The sequence below is a fragment of the Thermothielavioides terrestris genome, chromosome 3, assembly GCF_000226115.1.
Source record: "Thermothielavioides terrestris NRRL 8126 chromosome 3, complete sequence".
NCBI classification, from domain to species: Eukaryota; Fungi; Ascomycota; class Sordariomycetes; order Sordariales; family Chaetomiaceae; genus Thermothielavioides; species Thermothielavioides terrestris.
Genome location: NC_016459.1, coordinates 1,294,987 through 1,314,725, shown reverse-complemented (window position 1 = coordinate 1,314,725; position 19,739 = coordinate 1,294,987). Strand labels below are relative to the sequence as shown.

The following is a 19,739-nucleotide window of genomic DNA, read 5'->3' as shown; positions in this document are numbered from 1 at the left end:
TTTTTTGCCGTCCTCTGATATCTCTAGATGTCGAACCCAACTCCACACAATGCAGACATAACCTGCGAACCGGGGACTTGACCTACAGTAACAGTAATTCACAGCAACCCACCGTAACCGTACAAATTGCAGCCCGATACACACAGTATGACCGCCCGCGCACACATTGGCGGCCTAACGCGCTTGACCACAACTTGTGCCGATACCCGGCCACCAGCTCTTTTCCTGGAAAACCTGGAAGGGAGGGAGAAGCAGTCCGCGCCGCGAACCCGAGTCTGGCAACGATCGACATAGCCGAATCCACAGTGCATGCCAGCACAACACCGCAGACTGCCATCCCACGGCGGCTTGGCTTGAACAACCTGACATAGTGTATTCCGTACACAGTAGACTAACGGTACTGGAACAGCACACACTGTACTGCACATACTGTACTGTACTGTACACTGAGCGAGGTGGTCAGCCCATCCAGGAAGACGCGAGACGGGAGGCGGAACAAAACCTCAGATTCAAACCATGCGACGAGACCCAAGATCCATCTGATCTGACTCAGGTCAGCAAGAGTTCACGAAAAGGGAACGGAAGGGAAGGGGAGGGAAGGAAGGGCAGATCATCCATCCCGCGTCAAAAAGACCCTGGGCAACCCTGGCTCGCTGACCGCCGCACGCATCGCGCTTCGCAACCACGCTTCCCGTCCCCGCAACCCGACACACCGACAGGCCGCAACCCCCTGAGCCTCAACGCCAGGATCATCACTAACTACACACCCCTGGTCGCAGTCCAGCAGCACAACCAGCCACAGATACTGTGTTTGGAGAACATCTCAAAAGGCTACGAAGACTTCACAGGCCTCTCAGAGGGAAAGGGAAATTTTACATCAGTACGGTACCTAAATAGCATCCCTCATTCCACTTGCCCATAGAACGCCGTGCTATGTGTTTGTTGACCCCCCTCTTCCCCGTTTATGTACGATACAAAAAGCTGCAGCAGTAGGTAAATAGACCAGAAGAGAGACCAACATCGCCACGGCCACCCAACCCAATCTCGGATCATTATTTGATTTCTCGTCGCTCTTGTCTGCCCAGCCCAACCACCCTAACCTTCCCAACCCAACTCTCCCCCGCCACCTTTCCCAACATCCGTGACGTCCTTTGCCCCGGGGGCCTCTCAACAAGGTCGCTCAGTGATACTTAATCACCTTCTGCGCCTTGCCGCCGGCGTCTTTCTTGCCGGCCTCCGCCCCCTGCGTCGAGAAGGCGCAGTACTTGTCCTTGATGGCGACGACCTCGTAGGTGCCCTCCTGGTTGGCGCGGATGATCTTGCTGTGCTCGTGGCTGACGTCGTGGCGCGTCTCGAGCACCTGGCTGCGCTGGCCCTTGCGGGCGTTGGTGCTGCGCGTGTACGTGAACTCGAACGGCGGCGTGCCCCAGAACTCGAAGAGGATCTCGACCTCGCCGCCCTCGTGGATGTCCACGCGCACGTTCTTGCCCTTGCTGATGCGCACCGCCGGCATCGGGTGGATCGTCTTGGTGATGTGCACCGGCGCGCGGCACTCGCTGGCCCGGTCCGCCAGGCTCGTGATGGTGAACTCGCCCGGCGACTCGGCCACGCGCCGGAAGCTCGTCGTCGGCGACTTGGCCTTGCGCTCCGTGCCGTCGAACGTGTACCACACCTCGAACGGCGGCGTGCCCGAGAGCGTGTACGAGATGCGCTCGCCGACGCAGTAGTCGGTCCGCGTCTCGAGCGGGTAGATGGTCGGCGCTTCGAACAGTTGCACCTGCACCGACGGCCCTCCCAGCTCGGCCATCGAGTGGCAGCCGCTGCCGTCCTTGACATCGCGGATGCGGATCTGCTGCGTGCCGAGCCGGAGCTGGTGCCGCGGGATCCGGATCTCGTACGAGTGCGAGTTGATTGTCGGTGTCCTGTAGATCTCGGGCACGGCCGCACTCTGGTGCTTGATCTCGACCTCCAGGGAGAAGGGAGGGACGCCGGTCAGCGTGACCGGGATGCCATCCTCGTTGTCTTGTTCTGATTTGCAGTACTTGAACGTCTGACCGGGCTTGGCGAAGGACGCTGAAGGCTTCCTGTTCACCTTCTGCTTCACCACCAGCGGCTTGAAGTGCCGGTCGCTGCTGTAGAGGTTGTCTTCCAGTGCGGTGAATTTGTACGTGTACAAGCCGGCCTTGGCCGTGTCTGCCTGGATCGACTCTTTCCCAAGCGACGCATCGAACTTCTTCTTGCTCAACGAGCTGGATCCCTGAAGCGGGTGGTGGCGCACCTCGTATTCCACCGTGTAAGGGGGTGTTCCTAGGCGTGTCAGTCGACCAGTAAGGCCCAGAGTGCTATGCCGCCAGAAAACTTACCCTTCAGGGCGACTTCAAAGCCTGATACATCGCCCTCGCAGACGTCTTCCAGGACGTACCCGTCATCGGCCTGGCTAACCCCATGCGAGAGCACGACCGACATCTCGGGGCGGGGGAACCAGTCCACGTCGAACCTGGAAGCTTTAGGATCAACAACGCCATGGCATTGGCTATCCCAGACGTCGGTAATGGTGTAGGTGCCGCGGCCCTTGACGTCAAGATACCCGTTGTCATTCCGGACTGTCCTCTCCAAGATCTTGGGATTATCGGGAGGCCCGTCGTTGAGGTTGGCGTAGAAGACCTTCCACGGCCCCTCCCCGGTAAGGCGGACCGGTAGCTTCACCGTCGAACCCTCGACTGCCAACACCTTCCGCTTGCCCTCGATCTGGCCAAACGCAGCGCGCGGGCTCTGGCGTCTGACCGAGATCTTGAGCTCGTCTTGCACGAAGTTTCGGCAACCCCTCGTATCCTGGACGCTCGTCAGGCCTAACGTGTACTCTCCGCCCTGGGTCAGGGGCGCCGTTTTGATCTGGTACGAGTTCGACTGGATATCGGTGGCCTTGTGCAGCTTCCTCTTGCCGTCGTGGATGATCTCCCACTCCAGAGTGAATGGAGGTTCGCCGAGAAGCAAGATATCAACGGTCACCTCGTCGCCAAGGCATGAACTCATCTTGCCGGTACTGTGCTGAATAAGCGCGGCCGCTGCCGGTTTGACGTCCTGCTCCAGGACATACTCGGATCCGGTAAGCTTCTGGCCGCTGTAAATGTCGTCGCCAACGTGGGTGAAGATGTATTTGTGATGCCCCGCAATGCGAGGGACCAAGTCCATCTGGTAACGAAGGCCGGGGATGCTGACTCTCTCGGACCGACGCTGACCGTTGGAAATCACGTCATACCTGACGATGAATGGCGGGGTGCCAATGAGATCCATGTCTACCCGCAGGCCGATCGAGTTACCGGCACAAGTGTCAGGAATCTCCTCGGAGCGTATAGTGAGTTTTGGCTCGAGAGGGTTCAGCAGCAGGCAAGAGGATGGCTCCTGGACTTCGCCCTCACAGGAGCTGGCCGAGACGGATTTCAGAGTGTACAGGCCGGGAGCAGAGATCCTCGGCCTGTCGCGGGCATTCTTCGCATTGTAGGATCCGATGGAAACCACATCGCCGTGGTCCCCGCTTTCGGTCAGAGTATCGATGGGCGAGAACTGCCAGGTCAGGCTGTGGGCCGTCACGTCGGGAGTCTGCCCCGCGATTCCGAACCGGACGGGCAGCTCCTTCTCGTTGCCTTTGGCAACTTTGAGCGGATTCCTGAGATCGCAACCTTCCAGCCGCACCTGCGGGCGCTCCTTGACCACGAAGTTCTGCACAAGATGCTTAGGCTTGGGCCTGCCTTCAGGGTCGTCGGCCGGGGAATCGTATTTGACCAGGTTCCCAAAACCGTCTTGGACTTCGTCCACCGAGTACTGCCAGTCTCCGCTAGCGTGCATGGATTCGTTGAGGCCGACAGGGACCCGTTGGGACCGGGCCCACGAGATGTCCTCGTCGTCCAGCCCGATGAGACTCGTTGAGCGCAGAGTGCCTAGGGGCGACACGAAACCCTCCGGCTGCAGGCTTTGGAAGTGGAAGCTGTGGTCTTTGCCGTTGATTGTACGGCTGTACTTGATCTTGAGCGGAGGGATGCCCTCGGCCTGGAGGGTCAGGTCTGATAGATCGCCCAGACACCGTCCGGGCGAGGCGGGAGGGCCAACCCAGGCCTTTGGGCAAGGGACAACGAAGGTTTGAGGGTTCTTTCGCTGCACCTCGAGCTTATACTCGTCGAGCACTCGCCCAAGCCGGTAGGCTCCGGGCTTCTTGGCCGGATAGTCGAACTGGACCACGGTCTGCACGCCTTCCTGGCTCTCCCGCTTCGCCTTGCGCTCGATATCCCGAATCTGAACGCGCGTCAACTTGATGGACTCCTGTTGATTCGTTTCGAGATCGGTTCGAATGAGTTCCACCTCCACCGGGATGGTCGCGTTGAAAAATATGGGTATCGGCGCCGTCTTACGGTCGCCGCCCAAACAAAAGGGGTGAAGATCAGGGTTGAGCACCGCCGAGCTGGCACATGGTCAGTCACGCGTCCAACCGGCACCTTGACGGAGGCTGCTCACCCCTCGGGAAGAATATTGATGATTTGCCGGCCCATGATCAGCGAAGAATTGTGTATTATGCTGGACAGCTTGACATTGTGCTCCGAGATGGCGAGCTCGCGGTCGTAAAAGATCTTTACGAGGCCCAAGATCCACGCCTGCCACGGAAACTGCCCAAGAGTTAGCACTTCGCACCTCGAGCACCAAAAGCGTGCTTGAGAGCCGTACCCCAATATTGAACATGAGAAGCCAGTCAAACACGGCGTGGACGAAGAACGCGGCAACCACGAACGGCTGGGACAGCTCTAGCCATGGTATCCTCAGTTCGGGAAGCCCGAAGAGGAATGCGCAGTCTATGGCAATCCATTTCAGGAAGAGCCAAAAGGACTCCGTGTCTTCCTCGACCAGCTGAGCCCAGTTGTAAAACTTCCAGGCGAGGAGGGCAACATAGAAGCCGAGCGCGTAGAGCCGCTGTGTCGGGGCGTCCAGAATGTGTAATGGGATTAACGGCGCAGAACCTGCTGTTGTCGATGCACCCGCTTGGGGAGCAACAGGCAGCGGACTGCTCCTTGTTGTCGTCGTCGAGCGGGCATTGGCGGCGGCGGCAGGGTAGGAGGGGGAGGGAGCGGAGGGCGAAGCGGCAGCAGGAGCCTTGACAGGCCCTCTTTTCGAGGCTGCCACAGGCGTCTGGGGAAAGGCGCCGATCGGAGGTGCGCCGCTCATGGCATCTCTCGATTGTGTATTCTGCGCGTCGATCCGAGAGCCGCGCAGCGAGCGAATGCGCTGCTCGTTTGTTTCGACCGACCACTCCAGTCAAGCGATGCCCTGGTCTGTCCACAAGCTCGGCGACGGGCGCGGAAGCACCAGGCGGCCGGCAGCGGCACAGGATTCGATCTGGGGACTGCCGGGTATTATTGTCTCGTGGGTGACTGCGGCTGGCGTGGTGGTGTTGCAGCTTCCACTGGTCGCATTCTGTTGCAGCCGTCGGCAAACCGCGAGTTTTGTATTCTGTTTGTATCTGTATTTTTACCTTTCCAAACAGCCCTGCACGTCAAGACGCGGTCCCAGTTTCCTTCCACTTGCTGTGCACCGCGCTACGGCAGGCAGGGCCCACCTGCGTTGAAACGGCCCGGGCACTGCTGCTTGCTGATTGGATGAATGAGCCTTACCTTGATGCTGTGGTGCTCGAGGAGCTTAGGTCCCCGCCTCAAGCCCCTGCCGCCGCTCTCAGCACTCTCAGCGGAGGAGCTTGCCACCATGTTGGATGGTTTGGATTACAGAAGACAAACAGAAGGCTACTTCGAGACCCTTTGGCCCAAGGCTGCTGATTTGTGACGGCTCCAGAGTCGCGCAACAGCACATGAAGTCCTCCGTAATGAGGGTACTCTTGCATACGTGTATTTGCTCTCTCACGGGGTGTGCTCCATGCCGCAGCAGCTAGAGCGTTGCTTCCCATCTAAATGAACCTGGACAACGCCAGTTTCTCAGAAGACTATTCCCGTCCCTCACAACATGCAAACGCCATGAAAACATCGAACCAACGCCTTCCCAGACAATAACCCGGGGTGAGCCACTGATAATGATTGCAGTGTTCACGCTGCCTGATTCCGTCATTTCTGGAGGCCAATTGCATTGCATCACCCCTCCATCTCACAGTTCGCGACGGGCTGGCCCGGAGTGGTGAGCACCTCAATCCGCCGCTTTCATCAGCAGTGAGGCCGGACTGACTTGCCCAAGGAAGAGAAAATATCCCCATCTCTGAGCACCGCATTTGAAGCCTGGTACAGAGCCTGTGCTGCACCAAGGCACAAATACGAAAGCAAGGCAAATTGACCACAGGATTCGCAGACGCCTCGCACCCTCAGCCGGCCTTCGCCATGCGCCGTATCGGGTAGTTGAGGTCCAAGCCGCGAAGAGTGATATCAGGACATTCCAGATCAATCCATATCCTTCTGCGTTCTATTTTCTCGTTGTATCTTTGTCGCTCCCAACGACCAATTCCGGCTCTTCGTCTCCGCCACGCCGTACAATGACTCAGGAGGCCATACCCCCCGCCGGGGAAAGCTACCTAGAAGGTGGCGACGGCGGCTCCTCTCTCCCGGTTCGCCGTTCCGGCCGCGTCCGCAAGAGGATGCTGCCATTTAACGATGATGCCGACCACCCAAAGGAGCGGCCAGCCGCATCGTCCAACAGCACCAGTGCTCGCCGAAACTCGCAAAGAAAGGCGGCCCCAGAGGTCTTTGACATACCCGACAATCTGCTGGAGGCGTCACTCGCGCCGTGGAAAGAAAATGAGAAGGCAGAATGGGCGAGCTGGGTTGAGTTGGAATCTGATCCGGTACGCTCGCTGCGTTTCCAGGTTTGTGCTTGACAGACTTTGACCCGCAGACAGGCTTTTTTCACGGCCATTCTTGGCCTCCTCGGCGTCAAAGGAGCCAGAATAGTAGAGCTGCTCTCCGCCGATGAGGACTCTTTGGCCGCTCTTCCGTAGGTTATGCTGTCAGGCGCTTTCCCCTAGTGCTCGAGGGGCCTGTCCGCTGATTTTCCTCCATCGCAGTGCTCCGGTTTACGGCATGATATTTCTGTTTGAGTACGTCGGAGAAAGTATGGATGAGGGAAAGAATAATGAGCCGAGCGAAGATGTGTGGTTCGCGAACCAGGTAAGTCCACCTCGGTTATGGAACGAGTCATGGCCGCTCATAACGGGCCCTAGACCACAAACAACGCATGCGCCACTATTGCACTGCTCAACATTCTCATGAATACCGAAGGGCTGCAGCTCGGTGAGAAGCTCCTCAGGTTCAAGCAAGAATCCAAAGGGTTGTCGGCGCCATTGAGAGGCCATATGATTACAAACAGCACCTGGATACGGACGGCTCACAACGCCTTTTCTCGGTAAGTCAGCATGCCAACGCCGCAAAGCTCTGCCTGGGTTGACGTTGTGCAGCCGGTTGGACCTCTTGAATGCGGTCCTCGCCGTCCAAAACGACGTGGACCAGAAGAAGATCCGAACCAAAGCGAAGCGGAAGAAGGCCAAAGCCAAGGTGTCAGACAATGACACCGCCTACCACTTTATTGCATTCGTCCCCATCGGGCAAAAGGTGTGGCAGCTTGATGGGCTCTCAAATAAGCCCGTTTTCCTTGGTAAGGGTACCTGTCCAACAACCCGTCGGACGACCACTCACTGACAGTGGGCAAACCAGGTGAATATGCGCCAGGTCAGCACTGGACATCGGCGGTAAGCCCCGTCATCCAGCAAAAAATGGCGCATCACGAGATGGAGCTGTCATTCAGCCTCCTCGCTCTCTGTGCCGACAATGCTTCCCAGCTTCGGCAGAAACTTGCCGCCAACGTCCGCCGCTTGGAGAGTCTCGAGACGAGGTTTAAAAGCAACTCCGAATGGAAGCCGAAGGCGAACTCGAGCATTATCCACAGCTCGTCAGACGACCGCCTCCCCCTATACCAACTAGACGCTGAAGACATACGAACCTCAGTCAGTGACGAAAAGACGCCCGAACCGACCAGCGGGACGGTCGAGGCCGGGCTACAGGCCTGGGAGCAGCTCTGCGACGAGCAACAGCGTCTGCGCTCACAGTATGAGGATGAGCTCGGCGGTCTGGAGACAACGGGGGTCCTTGGCCGGACTAAGGATCACACGCCTGCCATCCACGAGTGGGTCAAGCTGCTTGCCGGTCACGGAGTGCTGATGCAGCTGCATGAGGAAGCGAGCCGGCACAACGCCCCTTGGCCGGGAGTAGTCGGCCAACGGCCATCTGGAATGTGATCACCGAGCCGGTTCAAAAAAGATTGGCAGACCGTCATGCAGAGGAGAACTTTGATCAAGTTACCTCCAAGATATTTATCTCTTGCCTCGAACGCAGAGAGCGAGAGAGCCATTGGGTCAGAAATGGCCATCAGTCATCGTTTCTGCCTAGTGTTCCCCTCGCACAGCCTACGGAAACAGGAACAATAAGTCACTCCAAGACCGAATAATCGCAATAGCCGCCGTGGACTGGACAGTGCCTTGCCAAGAACTGACAGATTCACACCTCAGTGCCCTGGCGGGCGGGAGTTGCGGTCACCAGGTGTGGCCTGGCCAGCGCCTCAGCACAGGTTGGACGCCGAGAGCAAGCCAGTAGTTTATGTTTTATCAGCCTGAGAATGAGGCAAGGTTGGAATAGTCCGAATAAGCTTTGGATGAACGAAGTGATAAGCACTGTCTCCTCCGGATCACAACTGCTCTCAATGACGTAATCTGTCATACCTTGGCGGAGCACGGTCTGGACTTGCTGGCCACGAAAGTGACGGCATCGGAGGGACCCTTGTTGTCGCAGAATAGCGGGCACTAACGTTAACCACACGACAGGGTTGTCTCCACCGCCGCAAGCGCTTTTGACGTGCGTCAAAACCATAACCAACCACCGTCGCGAGCCAACAACAAGCAGCCGACATAAATACAGTACAACAACCCCGGATGTCCACCGTCTGCATATCTGATTTAGCGCGCAGTCTTCCCTAGACCAGATCCTCAGGCCGACAAGCAGTTTACTCCGTTTCCGTCTACGACCCCGACGTCCTCTTCAATACCCGGAGAAACCGCAACGACCGACGACATCGTGACTACCAAGGCAAGAGACGCCGCAAGCGGTCAAGGAGCACAGGACATGTCGAAACGAAGCAGCGTTGCCGGGGCTGCCGCGAATGGCGCCGCGTCAAAAGAGGGTAGTCCGGTCAACCCGCCTTGTACGTTCACCCAGTCTGCACCTTCTGGGCGCTAGTCCTGAGGTCCGAAACAGACGGGGAGGAAGAAGGGAAGAGAGGTCCTCGCTAACGCTCCCCCGCAGCAATAGACAAGCAGAAGCTCCTACTCTCCGCCGACTCCGGCCACTTCTCCCTCATCCGCGCGCTGCACCTAGCCGACTTCATTACCGAGCTGAACGGTGAGCGGTCCTTTCCCGGCCTTCTATCTTGCAGTGAAGCCCCGCGGGTTCTGATAACCCTTGCTTAAACGCAACAACTCACCGGGTTACTATTCGAAACAACAGGCCTCTGCGGCATCCTCTCCCTCTTCTCCTCGATGCGCTACTGCCTCGGCGATCCCACACACCACGGCAATCTCTGGGCGGCGCTGGCCTTCCTGCCCTTCGGCCTCTTCTTCGACTTCCTCGACGGCAAAGTCGCGCGGTGGAGGAAGAAGAGCAGCCTGATGGGCCAGGAGCTAGACTCGCTCGCCGATCTGGTGCGCCATCTTTTCCTTTACTGCCCTTTCGCCACGCTGACAGAGGCAAAATAATATAACAGATCTCCTTCGGCGTCTCTCCCGCCGCGGTGGCCTTCGCGATCGGGATCCGCACGCCGGTCGACCACCTGTGCCTGGCCTTCTTCGTGCTGTGCGGCCTGACGCGGCTGGCGCGCTTCAACGTGACGGCGACGTCGATCCCCAAGGACGCCTCCGGCAAGGCGCGCTACTTCGAGGGCACGCCGATCCCGACCACGCTCGCGCTCGACGCCCTCATGGGCTGGTGGGTCGCCCGCGGCTGGATCCACGCCGCCCTGCCCGGCGGCCTGTGGTTCGCCGGCTCTCCGCTCGAGGTGCACCCCGTCGTCGCCCTCTTCCTGCTGCACGGCTGCCTCATGACCAGCAGGACGATTCACATCCCCAAGCTGTAGCCGGCTGTGGCGGAGGAGGAAGGGGGATATCTTCTTTCCTTTTTTTTCTCTGTTCTTGGGGATATATCTCGGGTTCTTCACAGAGAGAGAGAGAGAGAGAGAGAGGACGGGTTCGGGACGGGATTAAAGGCATGCGGCAAATTAAACTCCGGAAATGAAACAAGCGAGCATACTTTGCATTGCATATACTCTTGTATTAGCGGGAATTCACTCCGGTTCAAACGGATGGCTTGTGTGCCCTCCCTTTGCTGTCATGCACGGAGTATAGTTTGGGTACTATTCAGCTTGTCCGTTCAGGGGGATGCCTCATTGCGTTGTCAACAACCGCCTCCGCTTGCAGAAACCATTTCGGGTCTTGAGGCTCAGGCAAGTGACATGTTCTTGATGGGAAGTAAGATGCCGGAAGGAACGAGGGTGACGGCGCACACTGCAGGGTTCTACTTCTATGGAACGGAAGAACCACCGGCAGTTTCGCTGGCAACATCTTCAGCTGGGTTCGTTCACGCTCACGCCTTGCCAAGTCATAGCATAACCAGCTCACAACCCAAAGATCGCCAAAGGATGGCGCCAAAATGCACCAAACAGAATGGATTCTACATCTCTTTTGCGCCGCTCTACGCCCACACTACATCTAAGCTTTATCCGCGCCATCCTCCTTCTTGTGCGGGAAGGGGTTGTACATCCCCCTGTCGGCCTTGAGCTTCCGCAGCTTCTCGACCGCCTCGTCCAGGTCAACGGGCACGTCTCTCGCCTGAGTGGACGTGTCGTCGCGGTAGCGGATGTTGACCTTGCGGCTGCGCATCTCCTCGTCGCCGACCACGAAGCAGAAGTTGTCTACAGCGAGTCAGCGTTGTGCACTCGGCAATGAGGTTTGGGACCGAGCTAGGGAGGACGACTTACATTGAGCCATCTGTCCGTTGCGGATCTTCTTCTGGAGAGTGTTGCCGCTGCTGTCGACGTCTGATGAGAGTGAGTCTACGTTAGCGGAACTCCTGACAGAAAAATTTGGGTACGGGACGGTACGGACCGACATAGATTCGCTCCTTCTTCAGGATGGCGGCCACCTCCTTGGCATAGCCCAAGAAGCCCATGCCGACAGGAATGACAATAACTTGGCGGGGCGAGAGCCAGAAAGGCCACTTCCCGGCGAAATGCTCGGTGAGAATGGCGGTGAAGCGCTCAATGCTGCCAGCCATGGCGCGATGTATCATTACCGGCCGAGCGCAGCCTGGCGACAACGGCTTCTTGATCACGAGCGGCTTTTTCTTCTCCTTGCCATCCTTCTTATCGGCTGCGGCGGGTTCTGGCTCCGGGGCCGGCTCTGGGGCCGCGGCGTGGGCCGGGCCATCTGCCTTGTCCTTCTGCACACCCTCGGCAGTCTGGTACTCGAGAGAGAAGTTGATGGGCTGTTGGAAGTCGAGCTGGATGGTAGCGCATTGCCAGTGCCGCTGTCCATGGCGTGTTAGTTACGGAGCAACAACGAACAAAGAGAATCACCGTACATTTAGGCAGTCCTATCAGCGTCTGCAGTTAGCATTGTCACAGCGAAAGCGTGGCGTTTACGGTGGACATACCAGAACAGCGATATCAACCTTCGGACCGTAGAAGGCACCGTCACCGGGGTTGAGCTCCCAGCTGACACCATCATTGGACGCGGCGAAATCGTCGAGGGCCTCTTTCAGACGAGCCTCGGCACGGTCCCATGTCTCGATCTCACCCATGAACTTGTCCGGGCGAGTGGACAGCTTCAGCTTGAAGCTGAGACCTAGCATGCCGTAGAAGGATTTCATGAAGTCGAAGAGATCCGCAACTTCCTCCTTGATCTGGTCCTCCCGGCAGACTGAAAGAAGTTAGCAAGCAACACGGTGGAGGATAGATGCAGATACAAGCGACTCACAGATATGGGCATCGTCTTGCTGGAACCTTCGCACTCTCGTCAGGCCGCTCAGAGCGCCACTGGCCTCGTTCCGGTGGAGAACGCCAAAGTCTGCAAGACGCAGGGGCAGCTCCTTGTGACTCCGTTCCTGTAGCATGCGGTTCAGCAAACCTCACTCAGCGGACAGGGAGGCCGGAACCCAGCTTACCCTGTGGCGGAACATCATCGCGTGGGCTAGAGCTACGTCAACAGATGTTGCACCAACGGCTATGAACGTACACATACCTGGGCAGTTCATGGGCTTGAGGCCGAATTCTTCCTTGTCCACGTTCAAGATGAACATGTCCTCCTTGTAGTGGGCCAGATGGCCAGACTGCTCCCAGAGCGAGACATTGAACATGTTGGGGGTCATGACCTCGTCATATCCGCGCTTCCAGTACTCTTCACGGATGTACTCCATAATGGCGTTGTTGATGCGCATGCCGTGCGGCAGCCACATGGCGGAGCCGGGCGAACATTCCTCAAAGTAGAAGAGCTCCTGTTGTCGCCCAATCACCCGGTGATCGCGCTTGGCGGCCTCTTCCAGGAACTTTTTGTGGGCGGCCATCTGCTTCTTGTCCGGGAATGACACGCCGTAGATCCGCTGAAGAGAGTCGTTGTTGGGATCCCCGAGGAAGCTAGGGCCTGTTAGCCTCCAGAACCAAGAACATAACGAGGGAGACCCGATGCTCCTCGATCGGAGCTGAAAAGGTCTGCATACTATGAAGAGGAGTTCTTCATGATGGCGAAAGCCTCGACTCTGCCGGTATCCGGCACGTCTTCCCAGCGTTAGCTTGACCCGTATGCGCGATCCCAAAGTGGAGCGAAACGGATTCACAGCGCAGGTTCGCCATGACCGAGGAAACTTACGAGGTCCGCGGCACAAATCGCTGTTGGAAGCAGCGTCAGTAGTTGGTTGACTTACAATGGGTCTCAAGGGGTCTCGACTTACATCAAGGGTCCGTTCCGGTAAACAGTGGTTTTTGTGCCGTCGGGAATCTTGTCCTTGATGATATGCACCTTGTAGGGGTTGTAGGCGAACATCTTGAGAAGGTCCTCTTTGGTCATTTCCTGCTTCGTGTGAGCCCCTCAAGAATCGTTCTCAGACACACCGCCCAGTCAGGGATATCCTGCCGTTCGAGCATACCAGTCTCTGGAAGGGCTGCTTCTCCTTCACGATTTTGGACACGATGTTCTCGAGCGGCGCCCAGTCGGTGGACTGCACGGCGGCGCCGCCAGGCAGAGCCATCTCGTAGTAGAAACCGTTGTCGACGGCTGCAACGTGAGGCGATCAGCAGGGTGTCGCGCACGTCCGGGAGAGAGGGGAGGAAGCATACGCGGACCAATGCACAGGGAACAGCCGAATCTCCGCTCGCAAGCCTCGCCGAGGATATGGGCGCTAGAGTGCCCTGCAGGAAACGAGTGTCAGCCGCGAGCAAGGCAATGTGAAGGTGACTAGCCTCAGGGATGCGTTACAGAAGACGAATTTGCCCTGTTCGTCGTTGAAGTCCAGGAGCTCCAGCTTGCAGCTCTTCTCGAGTGGCCGTTCGAGATCCCACAGGTGCTCGCCATCAATCCTCGCGACCACGGTGCGCTTGTAGAGGCTGTTGGAGATACCCTTCGCAATCTCGGCGGGAGTGGTCTCGTAGGCTTTGCCGGGCTTCACGGTGCCGTCGGGCATGGTAATGAGAATGTCATCGTGCGGCTTCCTGGCGAGTTCCTCCTGCTGCTCCTTATATAAGCGGTCGAACAGGTCGATGCGCTCCTGGATGAAGGCCGGAGGCGGCTGCAGCTCGAGCGGACCCGCGCTGGCGTCGGCTTCGGCAGGCGCCTTCTTCTCCTTCTTCGGCTTCTTGTCGCCGCCGCCAATGGCGGTTTTCTGCAGGGCTTCAGTGACTTTCTCCATGGCGGCTTTTTGTGTGGCGCGCGACTCGGAATTTGGTGTTGAAACAGTTGAAAATGCAGACATCTGCTGCCCCTGAAACCCGTCCGTGAGTCACTTCAGACGGGAGGGCAATGGAGGGGTTTCTCAGCCCGTAAATTTCCCACCGGTGGGCCGCCACGCCGCGTTACCCCGCGATCGATAAGGAACCCGGCCCGGGACCGTTGCAGAGATCGTTTGTCAAACCCAAATTGGGTCAGGAGCTCGGGCCATGCCGCAAGTTAACCATCACGCCGATAACCCAATCCCTCGTGCCCAGCCATCGAGTGCAGTACTACTGTAGGTAGTGTAGCAAGGAACAACGCCGGCAGAGTACCTGGTAGTTCACTCTGTACCACAATTCTCGACCGTTAATCTAAACTCCTTCCCGTCCCTGCTTCCCCTCCTCAACCGCGGCGCGACGCGAGTCCCCTTTTGTTTAGTTAATAGTTTACGAGTTAACGCAATCTCCGGATCTCCCAATTCCTCAATCGCCAGCTGCTCCTCTCGAAGAAGCCATAGCGTCGCGAGTGACCGCATCTCATCTCAACGGCAACACTATCACAGACACATTTTGGGGGCTGCGACGCGGCGCAGGAACGCCGTGGAGGAACGCGATGCCTTCGTCTCTCGAAGACGTCCCCGACGAGATTATCCGCCATATTCTGCTCTACCTCTCGCCAGAAGACACTCTCCTGAGCTTCCAACGACTATCACGCCGATTTCACCACCTCGCAAACGAACCCCTGCTGTGGAAACAGCACTGCCAGCTCTCGTTCAGCCACTGGGGTCCGGAACACAACTTGCAGGAGAAGCTCAAGGCGCGCGCGTCTTCAGTCGACTGGAGGAACTTGTGGGCCACAAGGAAGAAAAAGAATAAGAGGATTGCGCAGCTCTTGGACGGTGTGATCTCGACCAAGGTCGGCCAGCTGAAAAGGCTACAGGAGATCTGCACTCTGGGAATTGATGCAAAGGACTACCTGCTGGAGCAATGCCATGTCGACGATTCCGCAGAGGATTTCCTAGCCAGAAGGTAGGAGAAAACAGCATCTTCTTTGCTAACGTGTCTTTCCCTTTCGACAACCTGGCTTCGCCCGTGGAGCATATTCCTGAGTGCTCGTCAATCCCTCGTTGTTCCATGCTCGATGGCCCGCCCTGACGTACTAAATGTTGCTCCCAGGTATTATGCAAGCGCGCTGCTAGATAGCATACATAAGGGCTTAGCAGTGGATATGTGGTGTCGGTATCAGGGGCAGGCGTTGAGCTCGCAGCACCTCGACATGGCGCTCGCCGGTTTCGATATGTTTGTGCTCCACGACCGGGAGCAAGATATCGACTATGTACGTTTGGAATCCATGTGTTCCCGATCCATGGCTAACAGTGCCCACCAGGTTGTTCGGACTCTTGATTCCCTCGCCGAGGAGTTCAGGGCTGAGCACCCGGCGTTTGAGGACCTATCCACCAGAGCGAAAGCTCTGACTCTGCTCCGCTGGCTGAGAGCTAAGAATCTGACCGGCATGGACCGCCCTGAAATCAACTACCGTAATTTGAGAAACTGCTTCCTCGGCCATGCACTCTCCGAGGAGGACCATCCTTCCCTCCCTCTCATTTCGAGCGCCATCTTCACCTGCATCGCTGAGCGTTTGGGCATGACCGCCTTTTGTCTCGCTTTTCCGAGCCACGTTCACGCAGCGGTCTATGCTCCGCCCGGAAAGGACCTCGATGGGAATGACACGGAGGATGAGGATGGCGAGAGGAAGAGGATGTGCCTCGACCCGTACGGGTCCGATCATGAGGTGACCCTCAGCGACCTGCGCCTTAAGCTGGTCGACTTCGGGTGGACGCAGGGAATCGAAGACTTCCTCAGGCCCACCCCTGTGCCGATCATTATCCAGAGGATGGCTCAGAATATCAAGGCAACGCACGACACGATCCTCAACCTGGCAGACAACCCGATACGGGCCGCTGAAATGAAGCGGCTTCGCAGCGGATATCCGGGCCTGAACTTGGACGCCGCCGTGTACGCCTCCATGTGGGCTGAGCTCGTCATGAAGCAGACGTCCAGCCGCCACTGGGACTCAAACCTTGTCCCCTTCCTCCAAAAATTTGCGCTCTCTTGGAGCGAGGACGTCTGGATCGTCAAAAAGTACCTCGCACCGCTCTACAACAAGTTCGTGGCTTCCCAAAATTTGCCTAGGCAGCGGACTGGTTGGCATAACGTGAACGATATCATCCGGATGCTTGAGAACATCGACAACCGATTGCCCGAGGTCAACCGACGGTATACCGAAGAAATCACGGCGCGCGTGCACTATAAGATCGGCCAGGTCTTCCGCCACCGGCGCTACGGGTACATTGGCATCATCAACGGCTGGGCGGCGATGGGCTGCACTACATTGCCAATGCCGCATTATCTGGATGCCGCCGAGGCAGAGGAGGAGGGCGACGTGATCGACCCAACCCTGTCGGTGCGCGAGACGAACATGGGTCCGCTGAGGACTTACTATACCGGCCTGTAAGTTGCCTCCTTGATATTCATTGCCCCCAATACGCGAATCATATGCTGACTAAGTTACAGCACTTCTAGGAGGTCAACCGTTGACCGTCTGCGGGTGGCCCAGGAGAATGTGGTCATCGTCACCGACCCTAGCCTAATCCCCGATGAGCTGTTCTTCGTGGCCGGCAAGTTTTTCAGGCGCTTTGACCGGGAGACTTGCACCTTCGTCTCGAATATCAGAGAGTCCTATCCTGACGACTAATGGGCTGGACTGGGGTATTAGAGGGAGAGGAATGAATGAATGAATGCCTTGATGAGCACGCAATGAGGACAGGGAAGTGCTGGCATTTGTGGTTGACTGAACCCATGACCGCGGGGCGGAAGTTGATAATTGTCTACTAATGTAATCAATGAACGAACATATCTCTTTCAAGCCGGACAGGCTTTTCATGAAGCTCCAACTTCGTCAAAAGCCTCAAGTTGAAACTAGGATGACCACATTATTGTAAGGAGTGAAAAGGGTATATTTTTTTTAGCATTACCATTGCTCATGCACATGAGCCTTTTGCTTGACCTTGGTAAGCAAGCAAGCCTCGCATCATCGCCATCCCTGAACCACCTTTCCCTCCCACCTCCGTTTGGGACTCATCCCAATATCCACCGTTTCCGTCGTCCCAACATCATCTCATCAGCATCATCCAACTAGATAGAAAAAAATGGGGTATCTCAGCAAGACAAGAATCGAAAACCCTCCACGCCATCCATGCGACTCCATCCGTGCGACTCCTCCATCATCAACTCCTCCATCATCACATTATCCGCCTAAGACCAGCCAACTCCAGAACAATGCCGGTCTGAAAGCACTTGCCCTTCTCGGCAAGCCGCTTCCCGCCAGGAACAGCGTCAAAGCAGGTAGGGTCTTTAGTTCAAGCCCGACCCGCCTCGCGGCGCGCGGCCCAGCCCTTGAGGGCAATCATCAAGATGACCCAGGCCATCAGCAGGCCGACCAGGCCCATGGTGACGGTGTACATGAACATGGCGTCGAGCTGGTAGTGGATCATGCCGCTGACCGTATCACTCGCCTGAATTCCAATGTTAGCCAACCAATCTGCCTATCTTGACCTTTCCATTGTGGGGGACAAGTTCCAATCCAACAGTTGCAAACAGGGAAGAGAAAAAGAACTTACGCTGGCCATGAAGATGATGCCGCCCGCGATGAGGCCGAACGCGGTCAGCAGCTCGGTGGGCGGGCGCGACGGGTAGACGGACCGCGGCGGGCGCAGCCAGGCCAGCAGGTAGGTCAGGCCGCGGGCGAAGGAGGCGCCGGCCAGCAGGTCGCCCCACTGCTTGTGCACCATGCTCGAGATCATGCTCTCCTGCGTGTGCGAGCTCATCATGATGCCCGTCAGGAGGATGACGAGGGCGGGGATGGGGTTCATGGAGAAGCGGTAGCTCTCGGGCTCGCGGAGGGCGTCGTGCAGATCGCGCTCGGCGTCGCGGTCTAGGATGTGTTGTTGCGCGGCGTCGGTCACGGTGTAGTTGAGCAGGTTGCGGATGCGGGTTGATTCGATGAGCATACCGCACTTCGGAAGCGTTAGTTTTTGTGAACCATGACCAGCCGGGCATGGGAGCAGCGACTTACCAGACCGCCGCCAAGGAAAAGCACCGTGATGGAAATGTGCTCCAAATCCTGGGAGCTCCACTCACCACCCCAGTTGCCGAGATGTTCGAGGAAGATGTTGGTAGCGCCGTAGAAGAAGATGGCGAAGCTCTCGACGAACTCCGCAGATGGGCGCCACTTCTGGCCGGCCCTTCTAGGACGCACATTCCAGGCCTGCGGAAGTCAGTTTCTCCTCTTTCAGTTCTCGAGACAGAGGCAAACGAACCCATCCAAGCTCGCCGAAGCAGCCTGCCCAGCGGCCGAGAGTGAAGATGCCCAGCCAGAAGAAGACACCGCCCTTAATCCAATGCGCCAAGCCGCTGAAGATGCCAGCGCCTTCCTAGAGATTGCATTAGCCTCGACTTCAGATTGCCCTCTGCGATGAATGAAATGGCGGGATAACTCACAAAGAAGCGCCCGAAGGTGATGATGCCCGTGCACAGGGCAATGAACCCCAGGATCAGAATCGTCCGGTCGACAAAGTTGTAAGCAAAGATGAGGACCTTCCAAAACCGGTCCGAGATCCTGCCAGCGACCTTCGCAACCACCGAGTGCGCCTTGGTGGACTTGGAAAACAAGGGCAGATGCGCCTCGAGGTCCTCGTCGGGGTCGGCGTCGTCATCGCTGTGGTGGTACTCCTTGTGCGCATCGTGAACCGGGGACGTCGGAGACGCCGGGCAATCGGGGCCCGAGAGCGAGTGGCTCCGCAGCGACTCGGTCCTCGGCTCGGTGCCCTGGCCGCTGTCGTGGGAATAGCGGCGGTACGGCGCCCCCGGAAAGCGGGATTCGTGCTCGGCCATGGCCTCGGTGGACACCGGGATGAAGCCTTGGCGCTCCGCGGCATGGCTCCCGGCGGCCAACTTCTCTCGCTTAAACACGCCCGCGACCCGAGCCAACAGGCCCACCACCACCTGCGCGCTTACAACGAACGTCACAATCCAGCCGAGCTTGTAGTGCGCATTGTTCGGGTACAAATCAGGCGTGCTCGTGTTGTAAATGACGCCCAGCAGCACGCCGCCGGCGTTGATGGCCAGGAAGCCGAACTGCACCAGAAGCGTGTAGCGCGAGCGCGCGAGAGACAGCATGACGGCTAGACAGCTTCCGTTTCAGCGCACCGTTCAAGATTCACCACCCACAGTATTTTCCATGTCAGCAAATCTCACCTGCAGGCAGCGCAAACACCCAGGCGAGCACCATCAGGGCAATATGCCCGTAGATGGCGACCCTGTGTTCTGGATGCGCAAAGTACGTGGGGGGATACTGGTCTTCGGGCAGCGGCTTGTCGGCGTCGGTCATTTGCATGCCGCCCATGCCGCCGTCCTCGTGGCCGTGGCCGTGCTCATCCTCGCCATGTGCAAGCGCGGCCGGGACGAGACCCAGCACCGCAACGCCGGCAATGACCGGCAGAACCGAGCCGGCTAGCGCCTTCATCGGGGACAACTCTCAAACCAACCACCGTGCTCGGTGGGCCAGGCGACTCCCTCGCCTTCGTCTAAGCTCGCAAGCCTAAATTGGGCACTGGCGGTGCCGTCCGAAACCAGCGCGGGGTTCGTGATTTGCGCTCAAGTTTTTGTCGTTTGAATCCCGG

General features: G+C 57.7%; 6 protein-coding genes across 6 annotated transcripts; 3 read left to right on the top strand and 3 right to left on the bottom strand.

The window, feature by feature from the left end:
- Nucleotides 1-793: 793 nt before the first annotated feature.
- Nucleotides 794-5,518, bottom strand: THITE_2116658 (uncharacterized protein). Its single transcript, XM_003654004.1, has 4 exons — nt 4,717-5,518; nt 4,510-4,658; nt 2,364-4,456; nt 794-2,307 (listed from the first exon to the last, which is right to left on the bottom strand). Exons 1-4 carry the CDS (start codon nt 5,209-5,211, stop codon nt 1,181-1,183), a joined length of 3,864 nt encoding a protein of 1,287 aa, XP_003654052.1. The 5' UTR covers nt 5,212-5,518; the 3' UTR covers nt 794-1,180.
- Nucleotides 5,519-6,375: 857 nt separating this feature from the next.
- Nucleotides 6,376-8,402, top strand: THITE_2116654 (uncharacterized protein). The gene is made up of 6 exons (XM_003654003.1): nt 6,376-6,826; nt 6,881-6,975; nt 7,046-7,148; nt 7,202-7,383; nt 7,436-7,632; nt 7,692-8,402. Exons 1-6 carry the CDS (start codon nt 6,518-6,520, stop codon nt 8,270-8,272), a joined length of 1,467 nt encoding a protein of 488 aa, XP_003654051.1. The 5' UTR covers nt 6,376-6,517; the 3' UTR covers nt 8,273-8,402.
- A 426-nt stretch (nt 8,403-8,828) lies between these two features.
- Nucleotides 8,829-10,271, top strand: THITE_2116651 (uncharacterized protein). Its single transcript, XM_003654002.1, has 5 exons — nt 8,829-8,947; nt 8,998-9,231; nt 9,333-9,428; nt 9,534-9,727; nt 9,790-10,271. Exons 2-5 carry the CDS (start codon nt 9,153-9,155, stop codon nt 10,156-10,158), a joined length of 738 nt encoding a protein of 245 aa, XP_003654050.1. The 5' UTR covers nt 8,829-8,947; nt 8,998-9,152; the 3' UTR covers nt 10,159-10,271.
- A 185-nt stretch (nt 10,272-10,456) lies between these two features.
- THITE_2116645 (uncharacterized protein) lies at nt 10,457-14,163 on the bottom strand. The gene is made up of 14 exons (XM_003654001.1): nt 13,550-14,163; nt 13,411-13,482; nt 13,221-13,348; nt 13,026-13,144; nt 12,944-12,963; nt 12,795-12,852; nt 12,320-12,711; nt 12,243-12,268; nt 12,056-12,182; nt 11,733-11,998; nt 11,661-11,672; nt 11,186-11,606; nt 11,059-11,118; nt 10,457-10,992 (listed from the first exon to the last, which is right to left on the bottom strand). The coding sequence occupies exons 1-14, from the start codon at nt 13,977-13,979 to the stop codon at nt 10,790-10,792; spliced, it is 2,334 nt and encodes a 777-aa protein (XP_003654049.1). The 5' UTR covers nt 13,980-14,163; the 3' UTR covers nt 10,457-10,789.
- An 83-nt stretch (nt 14,164-14,246) lies between these two features.
- THITE_2116640 (uncharacterized protein) lies at nt 14,247-16,541 on the top strand. Its single transcript, XM_003654000.1, has 3 exons — nt 14,247-15,027; nt 15,175-15,334; nt 15,386-16,541. The coding sequence occupies exons 1-3, from the start codon at nt 14,612-14,614 to the stop codon at nt 16,511-16,513; spliced, it is 1,704 nt and encodes a 567-aa protein (XP_003654048.1). The 5' UTR covers nt 14,247-14,611; the 3' UTR covers nt 16,514-16,541.
- A 638-nt stretch (nt 16,542-17,179) lies between these two features.
- Nucleotides 17,180-19,739, bottom strand: THITE_2116636 (uncharacterized protein). Its single transcript, XM_003653999.1, has 6 exons — nt 19,315-19,739; nt 18,559-19,241; nt 18,378-18,491; nt 18,134-18,325; nt 17,679-18,074; nt 17,180-17,573 (listed from the first exon to the last, which is right to left on the bottom strand). The coding sequence occupies exons 1-6, from the start codon at nt 19,580-19,582 to the stop codon at nt 17,418-17,420; spliced, it is 1,809 nt and encodes a 602-aa protein (XP_003654047.1). The 5' UTR covers nt 19,583-19,739; the 3' UTR covers nt 17,180-17,417.